Source organism: Equus asinus, chromosome 30, assembly GCF_041296235.1.
Source record: "Equus asinus isolate D_3611 breed Donkey chromosome 30, EquAss-T2T_v2, whole genome shotgun sequence".
Classification (NCBI taxonomy): Eukaryota; Metazoa; Chordata; class Mammalia; order Perissodactyla; family Equidae; genus Equus; species Equus asinus.
In genome coordinates, this window is record NC_091819.1 from 20,071,905 (window position 1) to 20,095,781 (window position 23,877).

A 23,877-nucleotide genomic window follows, 5' to 3' on the forward strand; every position below is an offset into this window, starting at 1 on the left:
AGTTTGGGGTAAATTAATGTTGGCCCAGTCAGTTATATGTTCTAGACTCTAAATTCTTGAGGTCGGGAATAATACATAGTTGCCCCTGTTTGCTGTCACCATCAGTACATGTGCGTAACAGATCCTCAGATGTTTTGACTGAAATTACCCTTGTATCTATTGAGAAGATGCATAGAAAACTAAGCAAATTAACAACAACAAAAAAAGAGGCAGCTAATTAGAAGGAAGCACTTTTTCAAGAATGGAAATTGAATCATCATTCTTTTAGTGATTCAGTTGGGAATACTATTTACATAGTCATAATAATGTAAAACACCCAGTATTGATGTAACCAACAATTGTGATGTAGCAAGATTGAGAAAGGGGGGAGGGGAATGCTATGGAGAGCTAAATCCACATCATCTATAGTAGGAAGTCAATATGTAATGCTTGAAATATAACGTTTTGAAAAGCAGTTATGAGTTATGTTATCTACAAATAATTGCGAGTAGAAAGTGATAGCTGGAGAAAGGTGAGGCAGAGGGCCAACATCCCCCCATTAAATGCCTGGTAGAACCACTTTTAAAACTATGTAAGTAGATTGTTTTGATAAAAATAAAAATTAAATTTAAGATATTTAATGGCACCAGGCTACCTCCTCCTCTACATTAAGACCATTTTGTCACCAGAATATGACTGTTGTTGGGCCACGGAACCCCTCTCTTAGACAGCCCTTCTCTTTTTTTCTCTCCTTCCATTGCTGACGCTCCTCTCCTGAGTTAGTGTATTTCTTTAGATGTGTTAGGACAGTCAATCAAATCATGGCCAAGTGGCTAGGAACATTCTGCCTCTAAGTTCTCTAGTCTATTTTGTAGTGACTTTACATTTTAATTCTGAGGGTATTTTTCACCCAGACTTTTAAGTCATTGTTGACTATTTTATTGTAACTTCCAAGTACTGATAACCCATTTCACTACAAAGAAAGCTACTAATGTTTCGATTGTTGTTTTTCAGTTGTATATTCTAGACTCTGAAGTCTGGGAGATCAGGGATTATGTTGTTGCTTTCATTCACTATTTATTCAGTGTCTATCTCAGTATGTGCACATCGTAGATCCTCGGATGTTTTGGCTGGAATTATCCTCATACCTGATGGAAAAGCAGATTATTTAATGTTTAAGAGCATGGCTTTTGAGTTAGACAGACCTGGACTTGAATCCCATCACTATCAGTTACCTACCTCTCTTCCTGAACCTAGTCTCAGTGGAGAAGGAATTGTTCCTATCGAATGGTGTTGTTGTGAGGATTAAATGAAATGAAGTAGGTAGAGTACTCAGCACTCAGTAAGGGCCAGTAAATGTTCTCTGTTGTTATTTTTACCTTATTTTTGAGTGATGTCATTTGCTCAGTCTTTCAAAAATCCAGTCTGGTTGTGAAATAAGAACTTTTCCTATTTGTAAGCATTCAACAAGTGTTAATTACTCTTGAGTATTTCTTCAGTTCTATCCTTCTAGTCTGTATCTCCGCCCACCTCTTTCTTAAGTACTATCACTCTATTTCCTATTAACGCCTAAAGGCCCTCGACTTCACAAACCTTTTCACCTTTTCATCATTTGTTATTCCTTATCATCATCTTACTGTCTTTTTCACATCACCACAATGAATTATTAATTTGACTTTGAAAATAATATTTGGCATTAATAAAGCAAGTTATATCCCACCCCTCCAAATTCTTAAGTAATGTTATTACAGATATCATTACAATGAAATAATGTTACAAGATCACATTACAACTCAAATATTTTTTAAAGCAAAAATTCTGTTTCTCAGGAGATAGTTTCATTCATTTTTAGGAATGTTTATTATATAACTTCTAGTACAGTGGAGAAGATGTTCATGTCCTTTTCAATACATTTTCCGCAGGAGGTATTTTGGCTGCATTGAAAGAGAGTAGTGATAAGATAATTTTGCAGCTTGTTTTTCTGAAAGGCTGAGCAATCCTTTCAAGACTGGGGTGTCCTCAAGGGTAGGAATTTGTTCTACCCATCTCTGTGCACTGTCTGACGTACAGTAAAATCTTAACTGTTGACTGAATGACTATATTCATGAATGAATTAGCCATAGTGTTTCATTTGTTTGTTTATAACTTTTAATTTTGATATAATTTTAAACCTAAAGGAGAGTTACAAAATTGGTACAAGGAAACCCCATATACTGTTCACCCAGATTTACCAATTGTTTACTAAATTTAAAATGTTTTCACATATGCATAATGTTTTTCTGAACTATTTGAGAATAAGTTGCCAATGTTCTGCCCCTTTACCTCTAAATATTTCAGTGTGTAATTCCTAAGAACAAGAACATTCTCTTATAATAAAATACAGTACAGTTATTGAAGTCTGGAAATTTAACCTTGATATAATTTTCTAATCCATAGTCCATATTCAGATTTTTCCATCGTCTCAATACTGTCTTTTATAGCCACTTTTTCCTCAGTCCAGTATCCAATCCAGAATCACACATTCCATTCAGTTTTCATGTCTCATCATCCACCTTTAACCTGAAACTGTTCTCTAGTCTTTCTTTTTCTTTCTTGATTGTAACATATTTTGAAGAGGTCAGTTATTTTGTAGAGTATCCCTCACTTTGGAGTTGTTTAATGTGTTCTCGTGATCAGATTGAGCAGTTTGGGCAGGAAAGCCACAGAAGGGATGTTGTGCGTTTTTCAGTACATCCTGTCAGTAGGCAGTTTGGTATCACTTTGTACAAGTATTTGGTTAAGTCCTATCCATCAGGTTTCTCCGCTGGAAAGGTACTGTTTTTCCTTTGTCAGTAATATGTAGTTTGTGGGGGGATACTTTGAAACTGTGAATATCTTGTTCTTCATCAAATTTTCACCAAATGGTTGTAGCATCCATCATTCCATCCTGCCATATTTATTGGTTGGCATTCTACTTTAAGGAAGAGCTTCCCTTTCTTCTTTATTTTTAATTTATATTAATTTGAAGTCATAGATTCTCTTTTTATCCAAAGAGTTGTATTCTGTTATTGTCATTACTTATTTTGATGCTTGAGTTATTCCAGATTTGACCAGTGGGAGCCCCTACATGTGGCTTCTTTGTCTTTTTGATATGTCTTCATCCTTCTTTGAGAATTTCTTATATTCTGGTATAACAAGGTATCCTAGGTTCTTCGTGTACTTTCCTTGCCCTAGCCCTGGACTTGGCCTTTTTTCTAAGGTGCCCTAGTTCCTTTTAGTGGAAAATGGTATTTTAAAACCAAGATCTGGGTGCCTAGTGTGCTCATTTCTACTAATGTGTCATTGGTTCTAAACCCTCTCAGGTCTCCCAGACTGAGCTAGGAAATATGTGTGTGTATGTATATATCTACGTCTGTGTCTAAATTAGAGTTCTATATCTAAATTAAGAGTTCATATTAATTATACCAGTTCAAATCCAGCACCCCAGGATTCCGTCTAGTCTCTCTCCATACTTGTAACTCCCATCTCCAACAGTGAGAAACTTGGCTCTGTGGTATTGTTTCGTATCCATCGTGTCTTGTCCAAGCCTTGACATTAAGTGATAAATATATGTTTTAAGGATTTGAGTGAAAGAACAAGTAAATAAATACTTACGCTGTTATCACTGTATGTATCCTCATTGCTGTGACCAATGCCTGGCGTGAGGTAGATGTTGAATAAAACTTTGTTGAACAAGTGGTTCTCTTCTCTCCGATATCTTAATTTTTTCCTTTTTAATCAGATGAGATATGACTCCATATGAGTACTCTTGTTTTTTGCCATTTAAAGCATGAATCCAGATAAATTATTCAATTATATGAATAACTCAATCCTTTTTCCAGTTGGAAAAAATCATAAGTAAAAATAAAATTGCTCTATAAGAAAAATAGTTCCTTTGATTTTGTTTAAAAAACCTTGGATATGGGCAGCACCGTTGAACAGATTTCTGCATTTCTAATTACAAAAATTGTAGCTTGCAGAGTTTGTCTGGCACATTTTTCACATTTGTCGGCTCTGGTGATGTGAAATATGTTCTTCATCTGAATTCTCTTCCTATACCCCCTGCTGTCAGGCAGAAAGAATTTCCACCTCACTGCTGTTTGTTATTAAGCTGCTACAAACAAGAATACTTGAAGATAACTTATGAGCAAGAGACTAGAAATTTCTGATAACCTTAAGACTCATAGCCAAATTATATTATTAACTCTGTGAGTAACCTGGGGAAAACCAGTAGAGTTTCATTCACCTATGCCCTCAAACGTTGTAGATTTACAATTTAGGACAGCCATTAATGACGTTACCTCTTGAAGTGGATTTTTTTTCTTTACCCTCAGGAAATGTGATCTATTTTTCTTTCTGATGTGATTAAAACTAACAACTCCTTGCTCATAAACTCTTAGTTTATTCCTAGAAACTTGCTTAAAAACTGCATAATGCTTTTCTATTTTTGCTTTTTCTGTTTACCTAAAGTATGTTAAATGTAGCCTGTGCATTGTAACTTCTAGTATAGAATACATAATGTGTAATTTCTCTGAGTCGTACTACTAGAAAAGTAGGAAAGAAGCAAGGGGGTTAGTTTTATGTTCAGTAAGACTTGTCCACAAGATTGGTTGGAAATCGATTATTTTTTGTTTTAAAAAGTTTTTCCAACATAGCTGCTTTACCTCTGTATAGAAATATTTAAGTTTTTTTCTCCCACGCTCATAAGGGGGAGTGCCAGGAGTCTGCATCTTTTAAAACGAATAGAAAAATCAAGATATTTAAAGCACTTCAGTCTTGAAAGCCTTTCCTGTTTAAAGAAAAACTAAAAACAGTTTACAGAAATAGTTTCCTTTTCTAAGATTAAATATTTGAAACCAAAGTTCTATGGATTCATACCTTTTAAGCATACATATATAAAGCTAAAATCCCCAAATTGTTGCTTAAACAATACTTTTGGAAAGGGGATGGTGTTGTCATGTCATAGATTCCCTGCTGCCTGTTTTGGTTTATCTCTATAAATAGAAATTGCTTTAGCATCAGCCTAGTATTAATGATTTTTATACTTGCACACACACACAATACTAGCTGTTAGAGGCAGGTATATTTGGCATATTTCCAAAAATGTCTGCACTTTTAGTCGAAGTCATGTTTTTGTTTTCTCTTTGAATTTTCACTTAGGGGCCCCTGTTGGGTTTTATGACAATATAGCATCTTCTTGAGGAGTACAGACCCCCAAGGAACATAACCCAGAGGATCACTGTAAAAGTTACTAAGAGAAAGGAAACTGTGTCGTCTTGGTTGTCATGTCATGTCATTGTTTCCCCCCCAAACCCCCCCCCCCCCAGAAAAAGGGGGAGGAATGTACAGAAGGGGTAAGCAGGGGAGACTGTGGGGCACTCTCTCTCTAGGTTTTTTTTGGGTCTGGAGCACATAGCGTTTCCTGTCCTTCCGTCTCTGTCCTCACCCTCATCATTTTCAGTGGCTTCCTTTATTTTCACTCCTCTCTTTTACAGGAGAATGTGGCCTCAGAAATACCATCAGTGCGTGGTATTCTTGGGATGGCTTTGTGTTCCCTTCTTCTTTACATGTTTTTTTTTAAGATTTTATTTTTCCTTTTTCTCCCCAAAGCCCCCCAGTACACAGTTGTGAACTTTTTAGTTGTGGGTCCTTCTAGTTGTGGCATGTGGGATGCCACCTCAGCATGGCTTGATGAGTGGTGCCATGTCTGCACCCAGGATTCGAACTGGCAAAACCCTGGGCTGCTGAATCGGAGCTCACGAACTTAACCACTTGTCCACCAGGCCAGCCCCTACATGTTTTTAAGTGAGGCAAAGATCAAGCAAATTAAAATCCAGGTATATATTTTTTTTTAATTATTTTTTTCAGATGTCCATCATATTTCACATTCTGTATACATTACATCATGTTCACCACCCGAACACTAATTATAGTGCATCCCCTCACATGTGACCCTAATCACCCCTTTTGCCCTCCCCCCTCCCCCCTTCCCCAATGGTAACCACCAGTCCAATCTCCAAGGGCTATGTGTTTTTTTTTTTTGTCGTTTTTATATTCTACTTATGAGTGAGATCATATGGTATTTGACTTTCTCCGAGCTCTGACTTATTTCGCTCAGCATAATACCCTCAAGGTCCATCCATGTTGTCACAAATGGCTGGATTTCGTCATTTCTTATGGCTGAGTAGTAGTCCGTCGTGTATATATACCACATCGTCTTTATCCATTCGTCCCTTGATGGGCACCTAGGTTGCTTCCAAGTCTTGGCTATTGTGTATAATGCCGCAATAGGGGTGCAGGTATCTTTATGCCTTTGTGTTTTCAAGTTCTTTGGATAAATACCCAGCAGTGGAATAGCTGGATCATATGGTAGATCTATCCTTAATTTTCTGAGGATACTCCAAACTGCTTTCCATAGTGGCTGCACCAGTTTGCACTGCCACCAGCAGTGAACAAGGGTTCCCTTCTCTCCACACCCTCTCCAACATTTGTTGTTTCCTGTCTTGTTAATTATAGCCATTCTGACCGGAGTGAGGTGATACCTCGTTGTAGTTTTGATTTGCATTTCCCTCATAGCTAATGATGTTGAGCATCTTTTCATATGCCTGTTGGCCATCTGTATATCTTCTTTGGAGAAATCTCTGTTCAGATCTTTTGCCCATTTTCTAATTGGATTGTTGGTTTTTTTGTTGTTGAGCTGTATGAGTTCTTTGTATATTTTGGATATTAACCCCTTATCTGATATGTGGTTTGCAAATATCTTCTCCCAATTGTTAGGCTGTCTTTTCGTTTTGTTGATGGTTTCCTTTGCTGTGCAGAAGCTTTTTAGTTTGATGTAGTCCCATTTGTTCATTTTTTCTTTTGTTTCCCTTGCCTGGTCAGACATGGGACTTGAAAATATGCTGCTCAGACCAATGTCATAGAGCGTACTGCCTATGTTTTCTTCTAGAAGTCTCATGGTTTCGGGTCTTACATTCAAGTCTTTAATCCATTTTGAGTTGATTTTTGTGCATGGTGTAAGGGAATGGTCTACTTTCATTCTTTTGCATGTGGCTGTCCAGTTTTCCCAACACCATTTATTGAAGAGACTCTCCTTTCTCCATCGTATGCTCTTGGCTCCCTTGTCGAATATTAGCCATCCATAAATGTGTGGGTTTACTTCTGGGCTCTCAATTTTGTTCCATTGATCTGTGTGTCTGTTTTTGTGCCAGTACCATGCTGTTTTGGTTACTATGGCTTTGTAGTATAATTTGAAATCAGGGAATGTGATACCTCCAGCTTTGTTCTTTTTTCTCAGGAATCCTTTGGCTATTCGGGGTCTTTTGTTGTTCCATATAAATTTTAGGATTCTTTGTTCTATTTCTGTAAAAAATGTTGTTGGAACTTTGATAGGGATTGCGTTGAATCTATAGATTGCTTTAGGAAGTATGGACATTTTAACAATGTTAATTCTTCCAATCCAAGAGCAATTTTTAATATCACCTATGAACTAAGTTAGTTGTGGATATTAAATAACTGATTGCCACCGCTTTCCTATAAATTGGTAGTTTGCTAAGCTTTTTTGTCAGTTGAAAACTAGTGTTCTTTTCGGTCTTTAAGAATGCAGTAGAATATTTGCAAAAAATGATACATGAATCTTTTAAAAGATATATATTAAACTTTGACTGAATGAAGTTCAACTACGGGGAGGGCCAGTCTGAAGTGGAAACAGTCTGAGGTGCAAAGCCATCTTAGCAAGGGGAATAGCCTGGTGGGGGGGGGGGGTCTGGTTTCTTTTCACAATGGTATCCATCGGACAAACCCCAGCATCTGCTGGAGCCTTGTAGATGCTCAGTAAAGACCTTTGAAGGAACGAGGGAATTCTAAAAGCTTTGGGGTTACTTTTTAATTTTATAGACAAAGAAACTTAATCTAGAAACTGAATGGCTGACGCAGAAGCAGAGCTCAAGTTTCCTGATGGCCATTCAACACTTACTACATTTTTAAAAGAGGTTAATTTTATTCTTTTCAAGATCTGTAATAATTGGAACCAAGCCAAACATATATAATAATGAGATTTTTAGGCATACTGTTTCAATGAATTGACCATTATACTTGTGATTCGCATATTGTCTGTAAATAGGTAATTATAATGTTCTTGTGGAGGTGCTTAAACAGTTTTCTTTCTTGAGTGGTTAAAACATTTTTTCTTTGAATATTGTTTGTACTGTTAATTTGTTGGTAAACCCTTTGTGGAAGTTATGCAAAGATTCTTTTAGTAAACTCCTCTCTCTGGGCTATCATGAAGTCTGCATTCATTGAACGATATAGTATCTTTGACTTTAGTATGAAGGGACTTTAGAAATTATCTAGTTCAAGCAGTGTATTATTTAAAGGAAGAAATGGACCTCCGTGTAGTTAATTAGCTTGTCAATGTCACATCAGTGGTTCATGGTAAAGCTAGAAATAGAGCCTGGGTTTTATGGTTCCCTGTCCAGGATATCTTTATTGTAAATAATAAACTTTTAACTACCACATAATATAAGAAGTCATTGTTTTTTGGTGCAGATTTATCTAGGCAGTGGTATCTGTTAAAATATAGGACATTGAGGGGCAGCCTTACCTGTAAAATTGGTTTAGAAAAAGAAGCTTTTCTCTTCTCCCTAGTGCTCAGGCCATTGTGTTGGTTGCAGAGGGAATTAATGCAAGGCAGACCTAAAGGGAAAGGAGCATTTTTTGGTGTTAGGTTTGGGCAAACACTTGGAAAGAGTCTATATGTCTCTCGTCTATCAAGAGGAAGGAGAATGATTATTAGGATTATGATGGTATGTCCATGCTGTGTAGTATTTTTGTAGGTATTAAAAAGACTGGGTTAGCTCTGTGTCTACTGTTTGAAGAAACAGCCATGATAGTGGTGAAAATTACAGAGTAATATGTATTATCTCATCAAAAATAAAAACCCTACATATATATATTTGTTTATATAGGAGATGTTTATATATGTTTGTTGATATAGGAGGTGTTTATATACATTTGAATGAGCATGGAGAAATAACGAGGCTGTTAGCGTGAATTATCTCATGGTCTGGGATTTGGTGGAGGAATTATTAACTCTTTCTTCATTTTTCATTATATTGTTTAATTTGTTACAAGAAGCATCTATTACTTTTGTTATTAAAGAGAGCTAATAAATAAAAATTAAAATCAATCTATAGCTTTGTGTATTTATGATATTTTTTTTTAGTGGACTTAGAACAATGAAGGCAGTTAATAGAATTTCCCATGAAAGAAAAATACAGATTATCTGGTTACTGAGTGACTCTATTCTGGTAGTTTCTAACATACGGAAATTTTTCAGTAGTAAGATATATACAGAAAGGAATATAAGATAATTTTTAGATGTTTTCCCTAAGATCAAACTTTTCAAATGCTCATATTCTTGATTCAAGTAATGTTAAACATTTTTAATCTTATTTCAGAAATCTTTTGTATTTAGCAGTAAATGATTAAACTAGTATATTCACCAATAGAAGATGAATATTGTTTCCATGTGAAACCAAGCTAATAAATTCTCTTAATACCCTTGATTCAATTAAGACTTGAACCTTCCTTTTCTCAAGAAAGTATTGCTTAGTGTAATTAAAGTTTTTATTTAAAAAGGGAACAAATAGACTTTGCATTTTGTGAATTTTCCTAAGTTCTAAGGCTCTGAGCCTTTAGTAATTCTAAATAACTATAAATGCCCTTGTAATTTTCCAATGTTGGGGATGCGTCAGGTCCTAAGAGGTTGTTTGTTTATTTTAAATCACAGGTACTAATAAAAGAAGAATATTTTTGAATGTAAATATTTACTGGGAGTCTGTTAGTCATAGGTTTCGCATAGCACTAACAAAGCTGTTCTTCACATTAAATTTAAAAACTAGTCAATTCAAAAACTGTAAGAAAAATACCAGTAACAATTTGAGTGTATTTGGGATGGAGAAAACAAAGTACTCATTCTTTCCTTGGTTAAGGACTGTGTTGTAATCAATTACTTTGGTAGCAAGCTTTTAGTTTTTCATTAAAGTAGCACCAAGTTAATATCTTTAAAAGACCATGAGATTGTAACCAAGACCTGATTCAAGCACCACATTTTTTTAAATTAATTAATTCTTTTGAGGAAGATTAGCCCTGAGCTAACATCTGCCACCAATCCTCCTCTTTTTGCTGAGGAAAACTAGCCCTGAGCTAACGTCCATGCCCATCTTCCTCTACTTTATATGTGGGACGCCTGCAGCATGGCTTGCCAAGTGGTGTGTAGGTCCATACCCGGGATCCCAACTGGCGAATCCTGGGCCACTGAAGTGGAGCATGCCAACTTAACCGCTGTGCCACTGGGCCGGCCCCTCAAGCACCACATTAACGAGGGAATTTTTTCTCTCTGAGGAGCTTACTAGCTTGCAGAAATGAGCATCTGATCCAAAAGCTCATGATAACTTTAAGGATTAGTTGATTCAGGCTACGAAAGATCAAAATAAATTATCCATGATGAAACAATTATAATGAAAAATAGAAGGATCTTATCTTCTTCTTGATCTTGTCTACATTTTGAGAGATATAGCTTATAGGCAATTAAATTTGATTAGTAACTTTTTAAATGAAACTATTAAAGTTAACCCATCATGAAGAATTCTGACCACCTCTTATACCTACTATTATTTTAACTCTTAAGTGAAAATTAGGTAGTTATTGGGTCAAAGGAGACCATTAGTTTACTAATTTTGTGGAGGGAGTAAGGTGAAGATGGAAAATGAGAGAGAATTCTGACTTATAACAGGGTGGGGCTGTGGGGTCATTTAGCTTGGGCCTTATGTTCGTGGAGGGCCTTACATTTAAATGTTTATATTAGCTCCAATTAAGGTCATATATACAGTCATATGTTTTTTTATCTCTGTGTTAAAAACAAACCATCAAATATACTATAAATTATTTGAACTCTATTTTGGCTTTTTTCTCCCCCCATATACTAGGAGCCTAAAAAGAGTAGAAGCGGCTAGAGTCTCTGACCCCTTAGAGGGCAAGAGTACTTTAGGTAGGAAATAACGTCAGAAGACATATAGATGTTAAAACATAGATGCTTGTGATTATGAATTAAAATTAAAAGAGTTCTTGATCTCGCTATTGGATTTTAAGATATGTACGTGATTCTAAAGTTTGCCTGGAAGAAAAAAATATCTGAAAACAGACAGGAAAATTCTGCAAAAGAGAATTATTAAGGGAGACTTGATCTATCAGATAGCAAAATGGGATAATAACAATATCTACCTCTTATAGTTGTCATGAGAATTAAAGTGTATTATTTATTTAAAATTCTTAGAATAGCATCTGACACAGAACAAATGTCTAATAAATTTTTAACTACTTTTCTTACTTCCCTGATATGGATATTGATTTTATTTTGTAAACATGAATTGCTTGCTCTCTGTGTGTGGGAAGAGGTATGGCTGATCAGTCATGGGGGGGAAGAAGAGAATAAGATTTAGCTTCTGGAGTATATAATGTGATTTATCTTTAATCTTTAATAAGTAGATTAAAAATGAAACTGGACTACTAACACTTTGGTGAGCAATTTTGCATTTTCTATGCACAAATCCTTCTTACCAGCAATTTCACTTCTTAGTGAAATACGCTGGAAAAATTCCTACATATGTACGGGAGACATACATAAATAAGTTCGTTGTAGCATTATCTGTAATTGTAAAATATCAAAACTACCTAAAATCTATCAAAAAAGAATAGGCAAATAAATTTTAATGTCTTCATACTGTGGGATAAAATTTAGCAGTTAAAAAGAATTAAACAGAGCTGTGTATGAACATAAATCTCAAAAAACAGCACTGAGTTAAAAACAAAAGTTGCAGAATGATAGATACAATACGATATAATGGCATTTAATAAAGTTTGAAAACATGTGAAACAGTTCCTGTGTTATTTATGGATGCATATGTAGTAATAGTCTAAGATATACACGGGAATGAAAACCCCACATTCAAGGTAGTGGTTACCTCTTTGTAGGGAAGAAAGGGAGTCGAATTCCAGAATGTTCCCCCGGGACTCCACTTTGCTTGTAAAGTTTTATTTTTAAAAAAGGCAAAATTTTAAGATTTTTATAAAGTTGGGAAGCAAGTGCATGGGTATTCATTATATTAGTCTTTTATTTCTCTTCTGTTTGAAGTATTTCACATACACACAAATTAAGATAGATATGTGGATGCTATGAAAGCAGCAAGAAGAGAGGGAAAGAATGTGGCCTCTGGAGTCAGAGAGGCATGGGTTTGTCCTGTCGTTGGTGCTTGTTTACTCTGTGGCCTTGGGCAGGTTGCTTTACCTCTCTGAGATGCCTACCTCATCTATGAAATGAGGATGATAATATCTCCATCCCAGTTTGTTGTGAGGAATAAATAATATACCTATAATGCCTTTTATAGTTCTTGAGATGTAGAAGTGCCAAGCACGGGGAATACAATATGAGCAGCAACAGGTATTGTCCCTGCCCTTACGCAACTTTAGAGTCTAAATAAATGATCAACCAATCACCCAAATTTAAATGGCACCTGTGATCTGTGTCTTGAAGGACAAGTGCAAGGTACTGTGAGTCTCTCTAATAGGGAGTATTGTGGACCACATATTTGTGTCCTCCCTAAATTCATATGTTGAAACCCTAATCTCCACTGTGATGGTGTTTGGAGAGGGGGCTTTTGGGAGATAATTAGGTCTTGAGAGTGGGGCCCTCATGATGGGATTAATGCTCTTACAGGAAGAGACAGGGCACAAGAGAGCTTGCTTCCTCTCGCCCGCCAGCCATGTGAGGAACCCAGGAAGGGGGCCCTCACCAGAACCCAACCATCCTGGCACCCTAATATCACCCTTCCAGCCTCCTGATGTGTGAGAGATAAATGTTTGTTGTTTCAGCCCCCCAGTCTATGATATTCTTGTTATACCAGCCCAAACTGACTAAGACAGGGGGATTTGGGCTAGATGGGAAGGTCATGAAAGGCTTCCCTGAGAAGGGCCTTAGAGCTAGACTTTGAAGAAAAGGAGCTGGAGCTCAGTGAAGAAGAGAGGGTCGAGTGGAACAGCCTGACGTGCTGTAGGGGGAGCACAGCCAGTAGAAGGAGCTGGAAGGAGGCCAGTGGAATGGAGCAGAGAAATGCAGGGGGAGGGTAGGGGAGCCAGATAAGACTGAAAAAGTAGGTATGAGCCAGATCTGCAGAATCTATAGCTTCTTTTGGCCCAGTTGGGTAATTTGGGTTATGAGGAGAGCAATTGGAAGACATGACTAGTAAGGTAGAGTTCCTTAAAATCAGAGTGAACAGAAGAAAAGTGTGAAGGAAAGTTTGGAAACACCTTTAAGCAATGGGATATTTTTAGGGAGTACTAGAAAATGATATGCTGAATAGGCCCAGAGCAGTCACAGCCGGTGTTGATGGGTTTTTGAAAGAAGGCAAGAATTAAGAGGCAGAAGCCCCATCCACAAACCAGTAGGTAGTTTGTTTTAACTTTTATGCACTTGGAAAAGAGTGTTGGTCACCCAGTAATCCTTTTTGCCAACAACTACGCACCTTCATGGTCATCTTCTTTAAATATAATAGAATCCTTTGTTGTACAGGGGCTAAGTTTATGCTGTATTATACAAACACAAAGTTAAAGCTTCAAATAGATAGTGAAACAATATCAGGGAATGTAACAGTATTCTAAATAGATTCCATTGGGTATAACCACTGTTACCCAAATGACCAATGATACTCCCCCCACGACGTGCTTAATACATTAATGTTGTAAGTGTTTTCCGTGCATTAATGAATCAAACAAATCCTTGTTGAGGGTTTGCTATGTCCAAGGCGCCATGCTCTGTGTCACACAGTAGGTGATCAGGAGTGTCTTTTGGTGCTCGCTGCGCAAGATCGCCCCTCTCCCTCCCTCTGCTGTGGAGCTGCTCGCCTTCATTTCTGAGCCATTTCGCATGTTGCCTCCAGCAATAAAGGGGAGACCAGAAGTTGGATGAGAGAAGGAGAGAGGATGTGGGCTGGCTTTCAAAAATAGATTAAAAAAAGAAAAAAAATCTCATTCCTCATTGGTCACCTTGAGAGGATACTAAGGGAGCAACTTGTTATTCTGAAAACTGGTAAGTAGAGGAAAAGAATCAAGGACTTAAAGTAGAAGTTAAAAAAATAGAAAAGTACAAAGATAAACATTTTTTAATGCTTAAAATTCTATTATAGAAATGAACCTTAACTAGTTCCCTGTTGATGCATAATTTGTTTCTATTTTCTCCTTCTCCCTCTTCTTCCTCCTCTTTTTCTTCTTTTCTCCTTCACTAAATAAAGAATGGTGCAACAAATAGCCTTGTATATTTTATTTTGATGAACTTTTAGGTTAGTCATAGTGTCAACTCCTGTGGCAATGGGATTTCTGAGTTAAAGTGTATTTTTAAAGGCGTATTTATAAAATACATTAGTAACTGTTCCTGTGTTGTCCTCTAGAAAGGTTGCACCAGTTTGTTTTACCTCCTATGGGTCTGACAGTGTGCATTTCCCCACCTTTGCCAGGATGAGGTATCAGCAAACTTAAATTTAGCCCACGTGATAAGTCAAACTAGCATCTGAATGTTTTGATTTGAATTTAATTTAGTTATGAGGAAGTTAATTTGAATTTATTATTACTATTATTATTATTATTATTATTATTATTTTTGGTAAATTGTTCACATTTTTAGCTAGTGCTTTTTATTATTCATTTCTAAGCAGGAGCCTTAGGTTTAACACTTAGGTTGGCTCCAGGGTACTCTGGTTTCCGTTATGCTCACAGACATTTGGCTTATGAGGAGGCAGTGGGTGTTACAGAAAGGTCTCTAGGGGAGGGGATCTGCTCTGATTAGCTCTGTGGTGAATCGTGAATTATTCTCAGCATAGATGCCCTATGTGGAAAATAGGGATTAGAATGATCAACTCAACAATTTATGGATGAAGCATTTTTGTAAACCCTAAAGTAGAGTAGAAATATAGCATGTTTTTTTAAAAATAAGTTTACTGACTTTTGAAAGCAAAACCTTCAAATGTTCTGTTTAATTCTTAGAAAGATCTGTAAGGGAGCTTCTGTAATCTTAAAAAATTAATTTCTGGAAAGCTGAGATCTGCCCCTTAGTATTACTAGCATTATAATTTTTGGGGGGGTGGCGCTCAGAACAAAAGAAAGCTCTGCAAAAGGTCTGGGCTGCCATGCAAGCTGCTCTGGCACTTGGGCCACGTGATCCAGCAGACCCAGAATAATGTTTCACCAAATATCTGGACACCATGGTCAGCCAAACTGACACATAATATTAACCGTCACAAAGACATTAAAAACTATGAACAAGGAAGGAATAGGCTTCATTATTAGATCATTTAGTAAGTAAGTTTCACGCAATACATTATTTAAAAAGTCCACAAAAATTGGGGAGGGCCTTTTCTTCACAGTTAAGTTGTGACTTTAATGCTTCAGCTAAACTGAGGATTCTCTCAACTGCATTTGTTAAAGAGAACTAGCATTCTAATTTTATGTGTAAGGAGGCTAAGTGTAAATACTTGCTTTGGGGTAGAAATAAAAGCAACATTTTAATTAATGTATGTTTATTTGGCAGATTGGTTTTTTGTTTTTTCTTCTCTCCTTTTGAGCAGTTAAAGACTGCACTTTAATGGATTAGAGGCCCTAATAGTTTTACCTTGTACTGAAATTAGCCCTCTCAGAGAAGGACTTTTGAAGAGTATTAGTTTTTAAATTGTGCTTGTTAGTAACATTTGTTTAAAAACAGAATTGTTTAATATCTTAAGTGACAGTCCATCCTCTGGCAATAAGACACCTGGCTTAGTTGTTTATGACCTCAGTGAAATATTTTTACTTTTCCATTTCCTTTGCTGTATAAAATATGTTGAAATGCTTTAAACCCAAACAAGCACACTTGATGCCCATTTATCACACTTGAGTGTGTTTAGCATTGTTGTTAAAGAGTGAGGAGCACTGTGTTGGTGAAGGAGGTAGGAAGGGTGAAATGAGTGACATATGGCCTGGTTTTCAGTAGCCTCGTGTGATGTCATGTGATGACTTAAAGGACTGGTAAAGAAATTTTGGAAATAGATAAGGAATATCCATATATTATAGAATTTTCAATTTCTGCAAAATGTATTATCTACATTTTCCCTTATGAATTATGAAGAATATATTTTAAACTTAAAGTCATTTTTTAGGGCATAAAACATAAAGCAAGCTAGTATTACTGTGGTTGCATCAAAATGACGAGATTGAGGGGCCGGCCGGTGGCGCAGCGGTTAAGTTTGCATGTTCCGCTTCGGCGTCCCGGGGTTTGCTGGTTCAGATCTCAGGTGCAGACATGGCACTGCTTGGCAAGCCATGCTGTGGTAGGTCCCATGTATAAAGTAGAGGAAGATGGGCACGGGTGTTAGCTCAGGGCCAGTCTTCCTCAGCAAAAAGAGGAGGATTGGCAGCAGATGTTAGCTTAGGGCTAATCTTCCTCAAAAAAAAAAAAAAGATGAGATTGATATCCATTCAATATTAATTGTTAAAAATACAGATTGATACAGAAAAGACCAAAATCTTAATAGACAAAAAGGCATTTCACAAAAGAGGATGTATATATTACTAGTATATAAATAAAAAAGATTTTATTTCCCTGGTAATCCAAGAAATGTAAATTCAAAATAGGATACTGTTTTCACCTATTTAGATTAATGAAATATATTTTAACACTCCATGTTGTTAAAGATTTGTTGAAATGAACATTCATGCCTTGCTTGTGGAATATAGATGGGCATGACATTCAGGAGAGCAACTTTATAACATGTATCAAGACTCCACTTCCAGGAGTCTTAAGGAAATAGTAATAAATATGCAAAAAAAGGAGTCGTGTATAAAGGTATTCGTTGAAGTAGTTTTTTTATAATAACAAAAATCAGAAGCAATCTAATGTTCAATCATGGGGGAATGTTTGAACAAATTAGGAGGTATCTATATGATGGAATATCATGCAACCGTTACAATTTCTATTTATGAAATTTAAGTTATCTTGAGAAAGTGCTTGTTATGATATTAAATGGGGAGAAAGCAGAAAGCACAATCTCAATTATATTTTAAAAAGAGAAACAGACATGGGCATATACAGGACTGGAAATATATGCGCCAGGATGTTAAGCTGTGTTTGGGCTTTGGGATCACGGGTGATTGTTCTTGCACTGTTTGTCTTTTTCGGTGTGGTCCAGTTTTTCTTCAGTATGCATGTACTACTTTTGTAATCAGAAAGAGAGTAAACATTATTTACTTAAAATCACTTGCACATTGCCATGCTAGGGAATGCAGTCTGCTCAGGCCTTTGTAGCAGATTCCTTTTCTGTGAGGAAGGATATTTATCACAGGGAAGAACTTAGGTTCTTTAAAGAGAGGGCAACATTTTCCTCTTTGAACTAGTCAGGGATAAAGATGGTTCTGTGGAATGTGTGGCTTTCCTGAGCGTGGACAGAGAAGACTACATATATGTAACTTAATTAATAATCATCCTAAAATATAATGTCTGGAGGAGTTCTAGAAAAGTGTTGTATATAGGAAAATTGGTGTTAACTTGTTTGGCTTTGAGAAAACTGACATGCCTGCTATATCCCACTAAAGCAGAACTTGTCAGTTTCCTTTAGAGTTGTTGATAAACATTTCGGTTGTTCACATTAATGGATTTTAGTAAAGGGACAAGATGTTCAGACAAGTGCTTTTATTTTCTCTTCCTTCTTGCAGTTCTCTTTACAATATTGAGGAGAGCCATGTTTGCAGCTCCATAATGGATTTATTGACAGGAGCCTGTTGTCATTAGGGTATAGTTTGAGATTGTGAAATTAGCAACATAATATTTTCAGTTGTTATGCTCAAAGGTTTTTAAAAGTCCTTTATACCTTTAGTTTTGGTTTAAAGGAAAAGTGCTGCTTTGACAATCTTTAATTTTACATTTTGGAAGGGACACAAATGATAGTCCTATTTTTAAAAGAGTGGACTGGAACAAAGTGTTAAGTGAGTACCTTCATGTATATTTATAAGTGTTTATGGATCCAACATGTACACATAAAATAAGACTGTTGTACCAAATTAAAACATTTAGGAAGGCAGTTAACAAGATTGGACCAACAAAAGGGAAATTTTGAGGTTGGGAGGTTTATAGACTTTTAATGATTAACATTTAGAAAAACGGCAAGCATTTTCTTTTCTATAGAATTGGAATGTTGACAGATCTGTAAAGGAAGTGCCAAATGAACATACAAGGAATTATCTGATTTCTATCTGAAATTGACATGGAGAAGTCTCAGATTTTCTTAACATATAGAGTCATGTTGTGAGATAATCAAGAATAAAATAATTGTACATTACAAATCATTTTAAATAAAATGTACATCGCAAATAAAAATCGCAATTTTATTTCTCAATGATTTTGTCTCATCTTCTAAGATTTAGCTTCTAGATTTAAATCCTCCTGGAAGGCGTGTGAATTGGCCTTTTCTCCCAGAGGCTCCTCCAATCGCCTGTGCATGGAGGAGTGGTTCCTCGTCCTGTGTTAGTCGTCCGGGAGGGCAGGTTTTTAGAGGAGCTCCATACACTGACAGAAGGAGCAGGAAATTAAAGTTTGGTGGGATCTTCTCTTGTCTGCATTAGATTTAAAGTATCTTTGTCTAGAGAGGGAAGAAATATTGAAAATTTGCAGGTTAATGTAAAGGGACTAAATTTTTCTCTTTGTAACTTTATGAATGAATAGAGAAAAATATTCTCTGTGTATTTCCTTTGTCCTAGTTTTAAAACTTCCTATTTGTTTTATTTTTGGGTCATTTTCATTTCTCTAACTTGATTTTCTATGGAATTTGAAAAAACGAAGAAAGTGTTTTATGACAGAATCATATAAATTCCTTGTCTTCTTATGACAGGCTAAACCTACTGGAAATAAATGATGATGATGACAATGTTAACATATTGTCATGTGAAACATCAGCATAGTGTATCTGTATACATATTTAGAAATTAATATACAGTGAAAAAATAAAAAGTTATTAGAGCAGTTAAAAAGGATACAGTTTTGCAAAAAAATTTTTCAGAAAGAATGTTGAGTTCTATCACATATAAAGACTATAGTGAAATATCTAAGGTGATGCTTGGACCAGCCTTTAGAAAAAAGTATATAGAAAACATATATATATATAAGATATATGTATATATATATATATATATAAAAGATATATATATATCCACTTGGCAAAGAAACTTATGGGATAGTACCATTAATTAAAGAAATGCCAGCTAAAATAAGATAGGAGAATAATTTCATGTCTTTTAAACTAATATTTTTTGTTTTTTAAAGAAGATGATAAGGCCCGGTGTTTGTCACGTGTGTAGAGGGCAATTTGACAATGCAATTTAAGCACCATAAATATGTTCATATCCTCTGACCCAATAATTCCAAGCATGGAAATTTATCCTCAGAAAATAATTTAAAAGACTAAGAAGAAGAAAGCACCAATAACAACCAAAGTTGTACAAATGTACAAAGTTTTTTATAGAAACATTACTTTTTTTCAGTCTTCACATTTACCAAAATAAAGATCATACATTGTTTAGAGACACATTGCAAGAGTTACAAGAAATAGTTCCACAGGCATAAGCATATGCAGATTTGTTAATTATACACATATAGTTGTATGTACTTGCAAAAGGTTCATCGGAAATAGATAACAAGGCTCTGGAAATGCACCATGTGTGGTGTTACAATTCTATACTTAAATAAGGAAACTCTACAGTATGCTACATTTGCTTACAAGTAGACAAAATATAAAATAGATCTTCTATACTAAAATAGAGGGTGATCACACTTTATAAGGTGAGAGGGGCTCTGATTATAAGGAAAGCTACTAGACTGAGCCCTTTGAAGACAAGAACTCATACTGCTTACTCATCATGGTAGCCTAGTAGAATACCTGTTCTGTAGTTGGCTCTCAGTAAAAAATTACTGTTTGGGTCTGTTATTTTTTTAATCAAAATCTTGGTTGCTGATTAGCGTCCTCAAACTCCTGTCGGGTGACTGCATCAGAATCACTTGGACTATTTAAAAATACAAATTCCTAGGTTTCCCTCCTCTGGAATTCTTACATATTCACTTGGGCGCAGGAACGTTTTTTTTTTTTCCTCCCCAAAGCCCCAGTACATAGTTGTAGATCCTGGTTGTTAAGTCCTTGTAGTTCTTCTATGTGGGATGCTGCCACAGCGTGGCTTGATGGGCAGTGTGTAGGTCAGCATCCAGGATCTGAACTGGCGAACCTTGGGCTGCCAAAGTAGAATGCGAGAACTTAACCACTACGATACTGGGCCAGCCCCCCTTTATTTTTAACTTTTAATTTTGAAATACTTTTAAACCTTCAGAGAATTTACAGAGAGTTCCCAGTGACCCTTCACTTAGCTTTTCTTCATGTCATCTTGCATAACTATAGCACAATTATTAAAACAAGGAAAGTAACATTGTTATAATACCATTAACTGGTCTATGAAACCTATTTAAATTTTGCCAGTTTCCCCATTTATATCCTTTCTGTGGCCCAGAATCTAATCCAGGATCCCACATTGCACTAAATTGTCTTGTCTTCCCAGTCCCTTTCAACCTGTAATAGTCCCTGTCTTCTTTATCTTTCATGACCTTGGCAATTTTGAAGAGTACTTTTCAGCATTTTGGTAAAAATGTCCTTCAATTTCGGTATGTCTGATGTTTTCTCATAGTTAGATTGAGGCTATGCATTTTTGGCAGAAATATCACAGAAGAGAGGCTGTACCCTGTCAGCGCATCCTATCAGGGGGTATCTGATGTCAATAGGTCTTATTACTGGGGATGTTAACTTTGACCACTTGGTTAAGGTGTCTGCCCAGTTTTTTATTCTGTAAGGTTACTATTTTTCCCTTTGTAATTAATAAGCATGCTGTGGGGAAACATTTTGCAAATACCCTGTTTTTCATCAAAAGATGCAAATAGTACCATTAGGCAAACACCACAGTAATAATGTTGTAGGCAAGAGCCACAGTGGTTTGACGACTATGCAAATATCCTGTTTCTCATCAAACCATTGTGACTCTTGCCTGCAACAATTATTACTATGGTATTTGCCTAATTTTTTATTTCCACCATTCCTTGTACATTCAATAATTGCAAAGCTACTGTAAAGAAAAATTATCCCTTCTCCCTCATTTATTTATATCAATGTGGCCTCATGAATATTCATTTCATTTTCTGGGTTTTAATCGAATACCATTGTTAATTTATTTTGTTGCTCAAATTGTTCCAGCCTTGGCTGTTGTGAGCTCCTTTGAATTGGCTTTTTTCTGCTTTCCATATTTTTTTAGCATTTGTTTGTATTTTAGCACTTCTTGAGACAACACAAGATATTCCAGACTCATCTTATATTTTTCCTGCAACAGCCCTAGAGCTCCAAGGGGTCCTCGTTTCTTTTATCGGAGAATGGTATTTAGAAACAAAGCTCTGGGTGCTGGATGTGCTCCTTGCTACTTGGCTATCATTGCTTCTAGGCCCTTTCAGGGGACAGAGCTAGGAAATATGTGTATATATACCAACACATCTACACATGTGTATTTGTTTCAATAGCCATCAGTACATATATATTAAACACTGAGTTCCTACCTCTGAGTCAAATCCAACAAGATATGGTTCTTTCTAACGTTTCCCCTTGTCTTATTTGTAACTTTAGCAGTGAGGAACCTGGTTCTCATTATCTACAATATATTTACTTATTTGTTTAAACCTAGTGTACACACAAAGCAGTGGTTCTCAACTGGAGGCAGTTTCATCCCCCAGATGAACACTGACAATGTCTGGAGACAGTTTTGGTTGTCACAACTGGGGGAGAGGGGAATACTAATGGCATCTAATGACTAGAGCGTGGGAATGGCCTAAGCACGCTACAATGCACAGGACCTCCACCGCAACCAAAAATTATATGGCCCAAAGTGCCAAGGTTGAGAGATCTTGACAGAAGTAGTTTCAGAATTGCTAGCCTATACCCCTGTGAATGACTAACTAGAATATAGTACTTGTGTATGCTTCTTCTTTTCTTTTGTCTTACAGTATGCAGTCAAAACAGTGTTATCCCAAGTTTATTAAGGTTAGTTCTTTCCTTCCCCACCCCATTCAGTTTGATTGTTATTCATTTATAATACAGTTAGCATCATTTGTTCCTGTTTGAATTCAGTTTGGGGTTTTATTTGTTTATTTTGTGAGTATGTGAAACATCATGGTTCTAGAGTCAGAGCAGTGTAAAAAGGTGTAATCAGAGAAGTGGGAATCTATTTTTTAAAAGTACTCCAGATGATTCTGATGTTCACCTGTTTTCAGAACCACTGGTCTAGCTCATGGGCTTTGAAGTCAGACCTGAATTTAAATCCAGTCTCTTATCAGGTATGTAATGTTGGGTAAGTTACTTTCCCTCTCTGAGCTTCTGATTCCTACTTCTAAGGACTGTTGTTAGGATATAAAAATATGTATGAAACTTTTATCACAATGCCTGCAGAGTGGGATCCCAGATGATAGCTGTATGCTTTGTTTCATCTATGCATGTAGCAAATGTTAATTGCATTGCTACTATGTACTTAGGCACTTTACCATTGACCAGCGATACAAAAGAACTAAGATAGGGTTCATGACTTTGAGTAGTCCACATTTTAGGCACTCACAGCAGTTTTGCAGAAAATACAATGACTGTTTCGTACATTGATGTGCAATGTAAAGCGGCTAAGATAATAGTAAATTGTGATTTTATGGAAGCTTTTCTCTAGAAAGCCTAACTAATGCAAACTATGTATGTATCTCTCTGGTGAACTATTGTGATAAAAAAAAAATCTAAAGAAACATAGTTATGTGTCTCTGACTCTCTCCAATGTAAGTAATTTTGGGCGTTTACAAATGTCTAGTTATCAGACCATTTGAAGTTGAATTCTTTAGTGAATGTCTATAGACAGGTGTTAAGTGTTCTTAGATACTAGACATTCAAGTGATTTTTAAAGTATATATATAAACGTTTTAGAACAGTGCTTCTCAATTTTAATATGCATACAGATCATCTGGGGATCTAGTTAAAAAGCAGATTTGGAGTCAATAGATCTGGAGCGGGGCCTGAGAATCTGCATTTATAACGTGCTCCCAGCAGATGCAGCTGGTGTGGATCGCACTTTGAGCTACAAGAGTTTCTTCCATTGACTTTAAAGTCATACTTTCTGGCTTTGAATCCCAATTCTTCAACTTATTAGATATGTGCCTGTTGATGATTAATTTCATTCTATGTGCCTCTTGTACCTTGGGGTATTAGCTATTGAAGTCACCACTTACAGCGTTTTAACCTTTTAAATTAACACTCAGTACATGAAAGCAAATGTCTAGCAACTAATGGGTGGAATTGAAAAACAAGTGTCGTGATTTGTTAACGAACCAAAGATGTGCATTTGGATCTACATATTATTTGTGAGATTTTTTTCCCCAGTGTGACAGCCACGAAAACTAAAGTACCCAAATAACCTGAAATTAGAACCAGACTTGCAAATCACTTTATCGCAGAGGATTAAATCAAGGTTTTTTTTAAAAAAAGCATGTATAATAACACTGTTCTTACTATATTGATATATGAATAATTAATAAAATAATGTTTTAGTGAAATAGTTTGAACCATTAATAAATAAAATAGAGTATTATTCATCTGTCCTTTTAAAACTTTTAATTTATATGTGTTTGAATTTACTTAACTTTTTGGTATAAAAGTACATTTCTATAATTTATATTCTAAATTGGGGGTATGT

General features: G+C 36.0%; 1 protein-coding gene across 6 annotated transcripts in view; it reads left to right on the top strand.

The window, feature by feature from the left end:
* The window catches only part of DISP1 (dispatched RND transporter family member 1), a 204,150-nt gene that overhangs the window by 75,778 nt on the left and 104,495 nt on the right, over positions 1-23,877 (top strand). For 2 of the 6 annotated variants that reach the window (XM_014838721.3, XM_070501711.1), the window contains exon 2: positions 22,424-22,486. The exons of the other annotated variants lie outside the window; for them this stretch is intronic. In XM_014838721.3, coding sequence (XP_014694207.1) covers positions 22,441-22,486 — 46 coding nt within the window. In that variant the 5' untranslated portion in view covers positions 22,424-22,440. The remainder of the gene's footprint in view (positions 1-22,423; positions 22,487-23,877) is intronic. 6 annotated transcript variants of the gene reach the window in all.